The sequence below is a fragment of the Nomascus leucogenys genome, chromosome 13 (genome assembly GCF_006542625.1).
Source record: "Nomascus leucogenys isolate Asia chromosome 13, Asia_NLE_v1, whole genome shotgun sequence".
Taxonomy (NCBI): Eukaryota; Metazoa; Chordata; class Mammalia; order Primates; family Hylobatidae; genus Nomascus; species Nomascus leucogenys.
In genome coordinates, this window is record NC_044393.1 from 106,862,305 (window position 1) to 106,876,147 (window position 13,843).

The 13,843-nt window shown below is 37.4% G+C and overlaps 1 protein-coding gene across 3 annotated transcripts in view; it reads right to left on the reverse strand.

The window, feature by feature from the left end:
* The window catches only part of NCAPG2 (non-SMC condensin II complex subunit G2), a 79,470-nt gene that overhangs the window by 54,196 nt on the left and 11,431 nt on the right, over positions 1–13,843 (reverse strand). For all 3 annotated transcript variants that reach the window (XR_004033047.1, XM_030826374.1, XM_030826375.1), the window contains exons 5-12: positions 13,571–13,685; positions 11,280–11,434; positions 10,532–10,666; positions 8,021–8,115; positions 6,851–6,920; positions 3,700–3,786; positions 1,137–1,232; positions 374–499 (exon numbers count right to left, since the gene is read on the reverse strand). Coding sequence is in view for 2 of the 3 variants with exons in the window: in XM_030826374.1 (XP_030682234.1) it covers positions 374–499; positions 1,137–1,232; positions 3,700–3,786; positions 6,851–6,920; positions 8,021–8,115; positions 10,532–10,666; positions 11,280–11,434; positions 13,571–13,685 (879 nt within the window). In the remaining variant the exon portion in view is untranslated. The remainder of the gene's footprint in view (positions 1–373; positions 500–1,136; positions 1,233–3,699; positions 3,787–6,850; positions 6,921–8,020; positions 8,116–10,531; positions 10,667–11,279; positions 11,435–13,570; positions 13,686–13,843) is intronic.

Genomic DNA, 13,843 nt, shown 5'->3' on the forward strand with positions numbered 1-13,843 from the left:
ATTAAGTGAAAGTGGTGGAATCTGACCCCAGAGAGCAGGAGGCTGACACCAGAGCATGTGATTTACCCACTATATGACACCACCTCTCCACTGGGGAAACAACAGGCACATGCATAAAATGTTTAAAACCACACATAGTAATAAATAATTAAATGTCCCAAAAGTAGAAAAAGACACCACAGGTCCATGCTGTTGCAGAAGGCCCCAGGGAGAAGTGGCATCTCTCTGAAGAATAGTCCAGCTTTAGAAACCATGCCGTGTGGGAGCAGAGCTCTGGCTGTTACAGGGGAGGTGGGGACACACACAAGCAGTACATGCCACAACCTGGACAAAGCTGGTATCTGTAAGAAGCTTGACCACCTGAAGTACGTACATAGAGCTCTTCAAACTGTTTCTGAATTTCACTATCCATTTCAATAGCATGAAGGTTTGGATCCCTAATAGGAAATGCTTCAACAAACAACAATGCAGCATTTGATCGAACTTCAGAGTTTCTGGCCTATAATAATAAAAGAAGAGTATCTCAGAATCCCAAAGAGTTAACATACGAAGGCTTAAGTACAGTGTTCCCAAAGTAACACTTTAATTATCTTGATACAAATTTATTGTCAAATTACAGACAATTATAACATTTAAATTGACCAGACATTGCTCAGTTCAATGTCAACAGATTAACTATGAAAAGATAAAGCTTCCTGACTTCAAAGCCCACTTCATGTCACTACGAAGTGGTCACCCCACATCCTCACTAAAGATACCAGGTTGTCTGCACTGAAAGTTATTGTGTGTTTGTTAGATCTCAAGGACTGGAACAGCCCTGGACAGCCCAGGCCAGCGCGGCAGACCACCTACAGCCTCAGCTGGTTTGCTTTATGGCATGCCTCTAATCTCCTTCCCTAAACATGGTTACTTAAAAATAACTGTGTAGTTAGCACTAAACCAATCCAGATTTCCAGTTAAATGAAACCAAGAAATGCTTTTAATAAAAGAAAAAAACATTTGTTCAAAAATTTCACAAAGCATTCAGTCTCCAGCCTTATCTTTACTATTTTATTGTAATTTTGAATTAGAGTTTGCTAAATTCAAAAGCACAAGTAGTACATTCCAAACACGGATAAAGTATTTGAAATGTATACCTTTAATCCTCTCCAAAGGATGGGCTTATATAATCTATAAAGCATCTCTTCCACTCCCTGTCGAACTTTCTTTTGATGGTGAAAGTAACTCAGAACCTAAGGACCAAAAAAAGGAAAAGGAAGGCATTAACAAAAAAATAAACAAATAAAATAAAATGGCATTTGGAAAGAGCAACAGGGAGAATTGTTCTCTCCACCACAAGTAGGCTCTGGCTGCCATCCACATGTTATGACAATTCTTTAGCAGGAGTAACTTCAATGGATATAGGACAGTAGTAAATGCAGTCAATCACAAGAGAGAATCTACAGCTGAAATAAAAAGATTAATGGCCTTGGGCTATAAAATGGTTTGGGTTCTAGTTTCTGCTATTCTGCCAACAGCCACATAACCTCAGAAAAAGACTCCTTTAAACCTCCGACCTTCAGGATAAAATGGAAAAGGGGAGATTCCTAAATGGTTCTAATAGCTCATGCTTGTTCCAAAACACTAACTAAACCTCTTTATTATCAACATGAGGCTGTTCACAACTTGGTAACAAGGAGGTGTCACACTTAGTGACCCCTCACTGTACGAGATTAATTTAGGTATCAAGTTCCTCCCAAAACTTATGAAAAAATCAGAAAATGATCATTCTTGTAGCTTTCATTCTTCTTTTCCTACCCACTTCTTTCCCAGTCAGAATCTTCCCAAAATTCTTTGTAGACTCATGTCCCTAACAACAATTAATTTTGCCTTACTTCTCTATTCACACCTTTTGGGGCTAAACTTTATTAGTGAAACATGAAAATTTTGAAAGATTAAACAGACTATAAAAGAATAGCCTACACTTTAAGTGAGCTTGTATCAACTTAACCCTAGAAGAGCTGCAGTATGGGGATTATTTTTTTCTGATTATTATTTTGTAGTTTTTATTGATGGTGATAAGTGACATTAGTCTATAGTTTGCTTTTTGTGTATAATACTATCAAATTTTGATATCAACAGTATACTTGCTTCATAGAAAAATTTTCTAAACAGCTTAAGAATTAATTCACATGCCACAAAATCTACTGTTTTAAAGTATACAATTCAGTGGCTTTCAGAATATTTAGAGCTATGCTACCATTGTTACTATCTAATTCTAGAACATTTTCATCAACAATATTGAGATTTTTAATTTCAAATGATGTCTGAAGCACTGCCTGAAACCTCTTTCAATATCAATAAAATGACTTATCAGATAAATTTAATAGCTATCAAATAAAAACAATTTGAGGAAGAAACTATAATGTGTTATAAGTTGTGACAAAAACAATTACTTGGAGTTGAGTAACACATTTCACTTGAGTGAAATCTAATATTCTCCCTTTAAATTCTTTTTGTGCATTTTTCCATAAATTTACCAAAGTGATATCTATACTTATAATATCTTAATTACTCAGACTACCACAGCAGAAAATAACGTATGAAAACATACATAGTTTACATATAAACTACACATATAGTTTACATAAACATAAATATAGTTTACATAAATACATAGTTTAATGCAATTCTACTAAATAAAATTTGAAACACCAAATCATCTATGTGAAATAAATAACCCAAACTGACTACAACTAAATAAAGCCACACTGGGATAGGGGTGGGGGGTGGGTAGGACAGGGAGTTCATTGAACATATTTATCCTAAATATATGCAATCACGATTTTTAAATCCTCTGGAAAACTCAGTAGTCTAGATAAATCTCTGGGTTCTTTATCCTTGTGTAACTGAAATTAAATCATCAATAATGCAAAGAAACATTTTCTTATCCACTCAAAATTAATATAATTAGTATATTTACATTCTATAAATAGCAGTAGTTTCACTATACAACAAAACAAAGAAATGAGTAGTCTTTATTCACTTGGTTTCTTGACATATGGTTGCCAAAACTAACAGCAAGCAAACAAGGCATCCCATGGGTTAGAACACTGATCAACAGTAGCTGCTTAATCTAACCAAACACAGCAGACCAGATTCTCCCATTCCTCCTGCCAGGATCCTTATGATCCAGCAAACACCTATCAGTGTAGTAATGGCACTGATGATAGAATCTTACCTAGTCAGTCCATTTACAATTATTAATAAAAAGGTAAAGTTCATATCTAAATTCTGAAATTACCTTTACAGAACAAAATATCAAAAGAAACAATCAAAACATTTATTCATTTGGTTTGCAGAACAGCAAAATTGGAATTTAATAAGTAAAATAATAAAAATAATTTCAAATACCTTCTAAGATCTTTGAAAAAAATGATAGTGGCCATTAGAAACCAATAATTCTGGAAAATCTCAGGACAGAGAATTGAATTTAAGGTCATTCAAATACAATACTAACCACCTCAACAATACACCTTTGCTTTCCTCATTAAAACTTTGGTGGCAGGAATAAAACTGCCAGACATCAAATATCAAGGTTCTGAGAAATCCCCCTAATTGATGTATGTGAAAGCTTAATTTTAAAATTTAACCAAAACAATTATCTAAAAACAAAACAGAGGAAACATTATTTCAAAAACAATCTGTTCACCATCTTACCTCCCGCACTTTGGAATGCACTGGAGACCTCCTCGGAAGGTGTATCCCGTGGAACATGAAGTCCTGGATGCAATCATTTTCAATCGTCTGAAATAACAAATGCAATGCAAAGCACTTGGTGTGTGTGTGTCCTACTGACGACCTGACAAGCCGTGCAGCATTTGAGTACAAAAAGAGTGTGATCTGTCCATCTTACATTTCATGAGAAAAAAACCTGGATCCTTTTGTCCAAGCTTTCTTATTTTAAGTCCATGCTTCTTAGAATTCCTTTGGTTTTCATATATCAAGGAGAATGCTTTGCTTCTCTTTTATTTGATGAAATATCAATCTGTGCCAAATGGCAAGGTAAGCTTCCACCTACCACTCAAGGCTAGTCCAAATCAGAAAAATTTCAGAGACTGAGTGCATGGTGAGTGTGGAGTCCCCTCTTCTGACTCATCACTGACCTGGACAACCTTCAGAAGACTGGATTTGTTCCAACAGCCTCCACAGAAAAAAAACAGAACTACCTCTACAGTGGAAACTGTAAATAAGATATTTCAGGGCCACTACTGAGAAGGGCTGAGCAAGGAAGGTGTGGGAAGCCCTTCATCAGTCCCATGCACTAATGGTACTCAGAGTGCAGCAACTAGAAGGCCTAGCCTCTAAGAGTAGCAAAAAACCCCAGTGGACCCTATGTCTGTACCTGTACTCTGTGTCCACCCTCACACATGAGCGGGATTTCTATGGCTTTGGGGAAGGACCTAAGGAAATGCTCCTAGGGTTAATACTAATACAAACCAGAGTCTGCAGATGCTCAAGTTCCTCTTCCCCATTATATTTGAAAATACTTCCTTCACCTGAAGTCACTTAGCATCACTTAATGTGGGACAACCACACATTGTCTGACTTGCAATGAAAGATGAGATACACAGCACTACCTGGGAAGTTATTTGTGCCATAAAAGTTGAATCCAAACCTTTAGAGCTAACTATCAGAATGCCAACATTCTACAGGACAACTGGTCCAGTTTCCTCACATGCCAATGGCATAGATTTTAAAAAAGGAAAGGAGGGAGGAATGCTCTAGAATAAGCGATTTTAATGGTATAACAAGCAAATGCCATGTGGGCAACTTGTTGAGTCCTAATTCAAAAAAACTCTAAGGAGACATTTTGAGATCACTGGAAAAATTTTAATGTGGCTTGATTATTTTAAAAAATACCAAGGATTTACTGTCACATTTTTAGGTCTTATAATGGCATGCTATAAGCACATTTTTGAGAGATGAACAAAGTAGTATGTAGAAATGAAATGTCATGTCTGGAATTTGCCTGAAAAACTTAGAGGGAGGGCAGAGAGGAATGGAGTGAGACTGAGAAATACACATTGTTGGTACCAATTTTGTATACATCTAGTCAAATAGTTTTTATTTTATTTTTCTGTAGAGACAAGGTCTCGCCATGTTGGCCAAGCTGGTCTCAAACTCCTGACTTCAGGTGATCCACCCGCCTCAGCTTCCCAAAGTGCTGGGATTACAGGCGTGAGCTACCACGCCCAGCCTATTTTTTATTTTCTAGAAGTCAGTGATAAACCTTGGCAATACAACTCAAGTGTAAGTTGTGCAGAGGAGCAGAGAGGATGGAAGTAAACTCCAGACATGGGGCAGCCTCTGTCCACCCTGCAGGTTCCTCTCTCTGCCCATCAGTGCAGGGCCTGCTCTCCAAAGAGGAATGAAAAGTCAGGATAGAACACAGGGTTGTGAGAGGCTCCTTTCTGACCTAGAGTAAAAATTTTATTCTCAGAGAAAAATAAAATGATTGAGAACCTGGTATAAGAAAAATATAAGGGAAAACAAAGACACTTTTTTGTCCAAAAGGGTGTCTGGATGTTGAGTTGGGATTGTGGATTGCATAGCCCTATCTTCATAACATAAATACTATGTATTCACCAGAGTTACCCATAATCAAAGAAAATATCTTCAAATTCTCAAAAATAATGTAACTAAAAGAGGTGACTTGAAGTCCCTCAATGGCACTATCCAATAGAAATTGACTGCAAGCCACAGATGCAATTTTAAATTTTCTAGTGGCTGCATTAAAAACAGACAAAAGAAACAAGTAAAATTAATATTACACAGTCATCCCTTGGTATCCATGGGGGATCAGTTCTAGGACCTCCCTCAGATACCAGAATCTGCGGATGCTCAAATTCCTCATAAAAAGTGGAGTAGCTGGGCCGGGCGCGGTGGCTCACGCTTGTAATCCCAGCACTTTGGGAGGCCGAGGCGGGCGGATCACAAGGTCAGGAGATCGAGACCACGGTGAAACCCCGTCTCTACTAAAAATACAAAAAATTAGCCGGGCGTGGTGGCGGGCGCCTGTAGTCCCAGCTACTCGGAGAGGCTGAGGCAGGAGAATGGCATGAACCCGGGAGGCGGAGCTTGCAGTGAGCCGAGACTGCGCCACTGCACTCCAGCCTGGGTGCCTGGGTGACAGCGCGAGACTCTGTCTCCAAAAAAAAAGTGGAGTAGCATCTGCATATAACCTACACACTCCTGCACACTTTAAATCATCTCTAGACTACTTATAATACTTAATACAATGTCAATGTTATGTAAATAGTTGTGACACTATATGTTTAGGGACTGATGACAAGAAAAAAAAGTCTGCACATGTTAAGTACAATGCATTTTTTTCCCAAATATTTTCGATCCTTGGTTGATTGAATCCATGGATGCGAAACCCATAAAGGGCCAACTACCACATTTCGCCTAATACATCCAAACCACTATCATTTCAACATTCACTCAACATTTTTAAAAAATACTGAGATATTTTATATTCTCCTTTTTCCATATGAAGTCTTTGAAATCTGGTATGTTTCTTACACTTACAACACATCTTGATTCAGACTGGCCACGTTCCAAATGCCCAGTGAGCACATGGCTGGAAAGATCAGGGTCAGAGCTCCCTCCCAGCTGAAAGAGCACAGTCCTACCTCCCACAAACCACACATCTTAGCAAGTGACTGGATTGCCCATCAAATAGACTTTCATTATTTGGCTTTATTTTGACAGAGTGCATAAACATGGATCTTAAATAACCCTTCTTTGACTACTTATTTAGTAACTAAAATATAATAAGTGTTAACATTTAAAAAAATGAAAATACCTCCAGTATTTTCCCTGAAGCCTTTTTCCAAGCTCTGAAATAAATTTCTGCAATGTATACCATCAAAGACCTATATAAAAGATAAAAATAGTTTTAATGCAAATTTAAAGAATTATACTTTCAACATGTATCATTTCAGCTACTCTCCAACCATAGTGAAGAAGAAACTCAGTTTAAACTAGTGCTTGCAAATCATCTATAGAAATAGGTTATCTACCTGTAGCGAAAAGTAGAAAATGGAGAAGGTTTTGGGAAAGGAAACTGAAGTGACAAACTATTTCCTCCTTCTCAGTCAAGGCTTACCCAAAACTTTACTATTTTCTGTGAAACTATGAGTGCATAAGTCCAGAACAAAATTCTAAAGTCAAAAATATTTACATATAAATAAATTGTCGACTTGGAGTCACGTTGGACTTTTCATGCTACCAATTCCTCAGGTACAAGAAGCCCTAAAATACCAGTACCAACTTAAGAAGCATAAGCTTAGAAATCTATTAGTTCAACGCAAATATTCTGAAGATGAGGAAATATGAAAAAGCAATCTAGTGTACAACAGGAGCTTTGCAATCAGAGATCCAGAATCAGATCCCAACTTGGTACTTATACAGTTGCCTGACACTGGGAAATTTAGAAAGCAAAGCCTACCTCAAAAGAGAGTTGTGAGGATTAAATTTTAAAATGCAGACTGAGTACTCAGCGCTGGAGCAAATGAAGTACTCTGCCTTGTGCCTGGCAAACAACAAGCATACACTTGACATCTCCATCATGCAGGGAGTGGCAGAGTCATGACTGCAACATTCCCTGCTGCTCCTGCAGATTCCACAGGCTCTTCTGAGAAGCCACACTGGCCAGGCCACGTTCAACCAAAAAGCACACATTGCATTCAATGTACCATGGACATAGCTTTATTATGAGCGAGGCTAAGGTTCAACTGCAAACTATTTTAACTATTTAAAGAACTATCACAAATTAAAACCTTAATTTCAGTGGTCAATACTGGAAAAGAATGATTTCCTATAAAAGGAAAAAGCTACCCAGTGATACAATGGTACATAATAAATATTTCTAAAGCTTCTAATCCATTACTATAACTTTAAGAAGTCAGACCAAATGGAATCTTTCAAAACCAGATTAAGACAGCACAAAATCTTAAGTACTTTTAACACTTACTTTTGTAATCCCTGTAACTGGTTTTTAATGGTCCCATGGATCATTTTGATAAAGTTTATATTCCAGTTGAAGAGACAACTAAGAAATCTTCTTCCCTATAAATAAAAAAAGGATATAATGTTTAAACTGCAACCAAATAAAAAGTTCCAAATAACAAACAATTCCTTGAACATCTAGAAAGCTAAACATTGCTATTGCTAAAAAGGAGGCACATGTAGTTATAACTGAGAGCACACGCACGAGTTGAGCTGTCTGTGGGGCCTGCACAGCCAGGAGCCACACAAGCCTCCTCCCCCAGGGCTGAGCAGCCACTACACTGAGCCACTACACTGACCTCTGTCCTCAAGGACCACAGGTGTAGAGATGGAGACCACAGACAGTAACCACGGGTCCATAAACATCTCCTTCTGGCTCTGTCATGGATTGCTCCATAGTCTCAAATGAAAGAAAGCTTTAAGTCTAGCATAGGTGGGTGGGAATGGAGTTGAACATCCCAGTTCATTTCACCTTCTCATTTATAAATGAGAAAACTGAGGACTCATATAGTTAAAAGTCTAAGTGTTTGTCAAGCTAGAATTTCCAAACACACAGTCTTCAAGTCATAAATACATCATGTGATGATAATTTATATGCATGCTACTAGATTATATATCTGAACCTAAAAAGAATGAATACAATATTCATACTCTATAGAGTGCATAAAATACATCTATCTAGAATTCTCTCAGTGAATAGCACCTTTATCTCTTAGCAGCACACCACTGCACAGAACTGGAATCCTACAGAAATGCAATACATTTTGATTCCAATGCAGGGTAACCATGCTTACAACAGGCAAGTTAAAAAAAAAAAGTAATATTCACTGGAAGTAACCTGCCAGTACAGTACAAGCTGTTTATGGTTTACCCAGAAAGACTGGAAACTGACCTGACCAAATTAATGATTGAGTAGGAAACCACACTTAGATATCTTAAATTCAAAGGAGACATCAATTTTTTTAAAAGGGTAGGGGTTGTAACACATACATACATTTATGCCTGTTATATATCTGCACACATATATAAGTTAACAAGTAAGATTCATCAACTCCTCATATATAAGTCAACATAAAATAGTTTATTGTTTGAATCCATCATGAATTTCTTCACTCTTCCATTTCAGGACAATCCTGGAGACATGTGTGGGGCACAGGCTGTGTCCAACATCTTTGTAATAACGATGGTGCTGACACAGCAAGGATGGCACAGGGCAGCCCTCCCCAAGGGTTCTTATCCACCAGCACCTGGGCTGCGGTTTGATACATATTACCTCATCTGTTCCTCATAACAATCCTGTGAAAGAGTAACTGTTGCTCCTATTTTACAGAAGAAAACACTGAGGCTGAAAGGCCTGACCAAGGTCACCACCTATAAAGTGAACAAGGACCCTGGGAGCCGAAGGTCTCAGTCCTAATCACATGGCCCCTTGTCTGGCAGACTGCAGATGGCTCGCCGGGGTCCAGTTCTGTCTCTGCCTCTAAGCAGCTGTGAGACCTGGAGGAAACTTATTCTGTGCCTCAGAGCTGGTCCTCCTCCTCCTCTGAAGCCCTTCTCTACCTCCTTCAGGGAGGAGGGATGACTTCCTCCTTCTGCCTCAGAGATGTGCCTGCTGTGCCATGAGCATCCAAAAGCAAAGGCTTGTTCTAGTCTCCAATGACCCTGCCTGAGCATGTAGTCGACGCTCAGTAAACAACTGCAGAAGGCCCCTAACACAGAAGAACTATGCGAGCCTCTCTGTAATTCTTAATTCTCTAGTAGCCACGTTAACAAAAGTAAAGAAGATTAATTTTAATAATATATTTTATGTAAAGCAATATTTAATATAATAGACAATAAAATATTGTCTATGACACAATAAAATATTGTCTATATTAAGTATATAACAAAAATTATTAATGAGATATTTTATATTCATTTCTTTGCCACTGAATCTTCAAATCCATGTGTATTTTATACTTATGGCTAATCTCAGTTCAGATGGGTCCCATTTCAGGTGCTCAGTAGCCTCGTGTGGGAGTTGACCCCAGGACGGGCAGTGCAACAACAGGCCAGAAGCCTCTCTAGATTTACAGGATGGGTAGAAAAAAGAAATGGAGGATATTATGGGATGACAGTTTTGAGTACATGGCAATTAAAATGGAATTAGGGCAGAAGGCCGGATCTCATTCATAGAGAAGTGCTTTCTCAACCTTATTTTTAATCATTCTTAATTTAAAATGTAATTACGGCTCCCCTAGGATTCACACAGCCACCTGTTACCATCCAATTTAATGATGAAATAAGCAAGGACTTGTAAAATGTTTTCTCTGGTACTGCCATGCAGTAAATATGATGTGCAGTAAATAGCTCCTGGTAGCTAAGCTGACCTTCATGGCAACACCGAGCATGGTGCAGACAGGAGCCATGTGAACACAGGAGAAACATCTATTAAGAAGCAGCTCACAAACAGATCAAAAAACAAATACCTATTTACCTCTTCTTTCTTGATATAATTAATATTTATGAAGCACTCAAGTAACATATCTTTAATTTCTCCACTTTCCTCCAAATCATAATCAAAGCAATATAAAGCTTGATGGATACGCCAAAGCCGACATATGTCTGCACCCTAGGAATGACACAAAAAATGTTACACTTTTTTTAATGAACAGTAAAGTCAATTTCAAATCAAGTATATTTTATATCATAAATAATGGTAATTCTAGTTGATTCATCAAAGATTAAAAAATAATGACAAATAAAAACAGATTTTAAAATTTGCAAATGCCACCTGTAGCTCTACAGAACATTTTTTTAAAACATAAGGAAAATAATTAAAAATCCAGCAAGTTCAAGAACTTCCTCGATGATGAAGATTTTATACATCTGAACTGTCCAGTGCAGTAGACATTAGCCACATTTCACTGTAGAGCTACTAAAATGTGACTAACGCAACTGAGGAACTGAATTTTTCATTATTTTTAACTTAAAATTTAAACAGCTTTCTGTGGCAAGTGGCTACTACATTGAATAGCGCAGGTTTAGAATTTTAGGAAGACATTTAAAAATAAAGTCCTAGCTAGGTGGTGCACTCCTGAAGTCCCAGCTACTCAAGAGGCTGAGGCAGGAGGATTGCTCGAGCCCAGGAGTTTGAGGCTGCAGTGAGCTATGATCATGCCACTGCACTCCGTCTCGGCAACAGAGAGAGACCCTGTCTTTAAAAAAATAAAAAGTGAGCATACTGTCTTAGTCTCCAGACTCCTCCTTAGTAACATGACAAAGGCTGTCTTTCCTGTGTCTTCCTTGGCAGGCAGGCCTTTCTCCCACCAGGTAACACACAAATCCTGAATAGAACTCTGTAGTTTTCGTTCAGACTCAGGTAATGCATATAAAATACCTAAAATACAGCACAGTAATTTTCCAATTAGTAAGGCAAATTCTTATTACTTCAGAGTCAACAGTTTAGAGTATTATGACTTTACATATTATTTAAAGCTTTGCTAAGCAAATAATATGTTTATGTTTAACTTGCCAAAGATTTATATACATTAATTATAAAATGCAAATAATGTTAATTAAAAAACTGTTTGACAATTGTTATAAAAAGACCCTCAACAGACATAACAGAAAAGAGATTTTTGGAACTGGAAGTCTCAGAGAAATCATATCACCAATTTTAGAAAGGCAGATGCGGAGGCTAACTAAACCTCAGTGTAACAATGCCAATGGTATCTCTGTTAACACCAGAGCCAAGACAGGTCTACTGACCAATCAATAATCCACTACTATCCCTCAATGTGCCAGCCTCAAATTTTGGCTCAGAGGTGAAAAACAGTCAAAGCAATGAACATAATGAATACAAAAACTGCAGTGCTTTTATTAACAGAAAAGCTCAATAATTAGATTAATAATATTAATGCTCATAATTATAATCTGTAGGTATCTGAATGTCATTACACTAATATAACATTCCTGAATTAACAGGGATGTTGATAGCAACTACAGTGTTAGCACTAATCATTTCACTAGTTATTTGCAGACCGTACAAATAAACTGATAGTAAAATTCAAATGCATTTGGAAGCTATTTTCATTATGATTAGGGGTGACTTTTTAATAAGACACTGTATTTCAACTCAAGAATTCAGAATAAAATAATGTACTATAAAACATACATAAATCCAAGTGATGCTAAGAATAAGAAGCTTGATGAGATACTTTGTCACATGAAACTAATTACACTCGCACAGTGAGGGATGAGGGTATGTGAAGTTTTCTTAAAAATCATTAAGACATTTTTACATCTTTTGTAACTAAAATTTTATATATTTCATAATCAAATATTTTCATTAACTTAGACTAATGTACCTCCTAAATTAATAACTAGTTTTACAGTTTTGTTAAAACTTGAAAAGTACCATCATTTAAATTTCAATACAGTAAAACTCCCCTAGGAGTCAACAATTACTCCTCAGATCATGTTCAGAACATACTTAAAGAAAAAATTCAATGTCACAAATTCTTAGTTAAGTGGACACTATCTAGCAATGGTAATCACATAATCAGGTATTTTCTTCTAAACAAGTTCTTGATCATTGGTCCAGTAAGTCAGACTTCCCTGAAAAACCTGTAAATAGCAGTTAGTTGCTGAGTACTGCCCATCTCACCATCTATAACATCTGAATGGAGCTTAAATTAAACTAATTAGGCCAGACACAATGGCTCATGCCTGTAATCCCAGCACTTTGCCAGGGCAAGGTGGGAAGATCACTTGAGCCCAGGAGTTTGAGACCAGTCTGGGCAACACAGTTAGATCCTGTCTCTACCAAAAAACAAAACAAAACAAAACAAAAAGCATGGGCCATGGTCCCAGCTACTAAGGAGGCTGAGGTGAGAGGGCAGCTAGAGGCCAGGAGGTCAAGGCTACAGTGAGCTGCACACCAGCATAGGCAACAGAGCGAGATTCTGTCTCTAAAAAAAAGATAAATATAAAATAAATAAACTAAGTATTCAGGACAGCTCTTATATAAGCATGCTCCTATTCTAACTGAAGAAAAAGAACTTGACTGCAAAGCTATACCTTTATACCACTTCTGCTACTGAATTCAACAATGCTCATGAAAACAACTAGTTTCCTTTCACAAAGTATCATTTCAGGCCAGCCGCAGTGGCTCACGCCTGTAATCCCAGCACTTTGGGAGGCCGAGGTGGGTGGATCACCTGAGGTCGGGAATTCAAGACAAGCCTGACCAACATGGAGAAACCCTGTCTAAACTAAAAATACAAAATTAGCCGGGCGTGGTGGCAAATGCCTGTAATCCCAGCTACTAGGGAGGCTGAGGCAAAAGAATCGCTTGAACCCAGGAGGTGGAGGTTGCAGTGAGCCGAGATCACGCCAATACACTCCTGCCTAGGCAATAAGAGTGAAACTCTGTCTCAAAAAATATATATAACTAAATAAATAAAAACAGAAACAAAAACAAGTATTTCAACTCCCACTTCTAAATATGCCATTTATAACAAAATCAACTCACCATTTAATATAATAACACATTCCAGTAGGGCTTCATAGTTCTCACTTTCATTTATTACAGACACAGAAGCAAGAATCACAGATGTAATTGCATAAATTATTTCTATGCTTTTTCTCTATAAATGAAAAATCAAAGCATGAGTGAATTAAAATCATCAACTTAAAATCATTTTTTAGCAGAAATTTCACTTACAAATTTTCTAAAAATCAAGCCACAATTCTAGCTTACTCTAAAAAGAATTAAAGTTGAATAAAAGTAAATCATCCTAAAAGA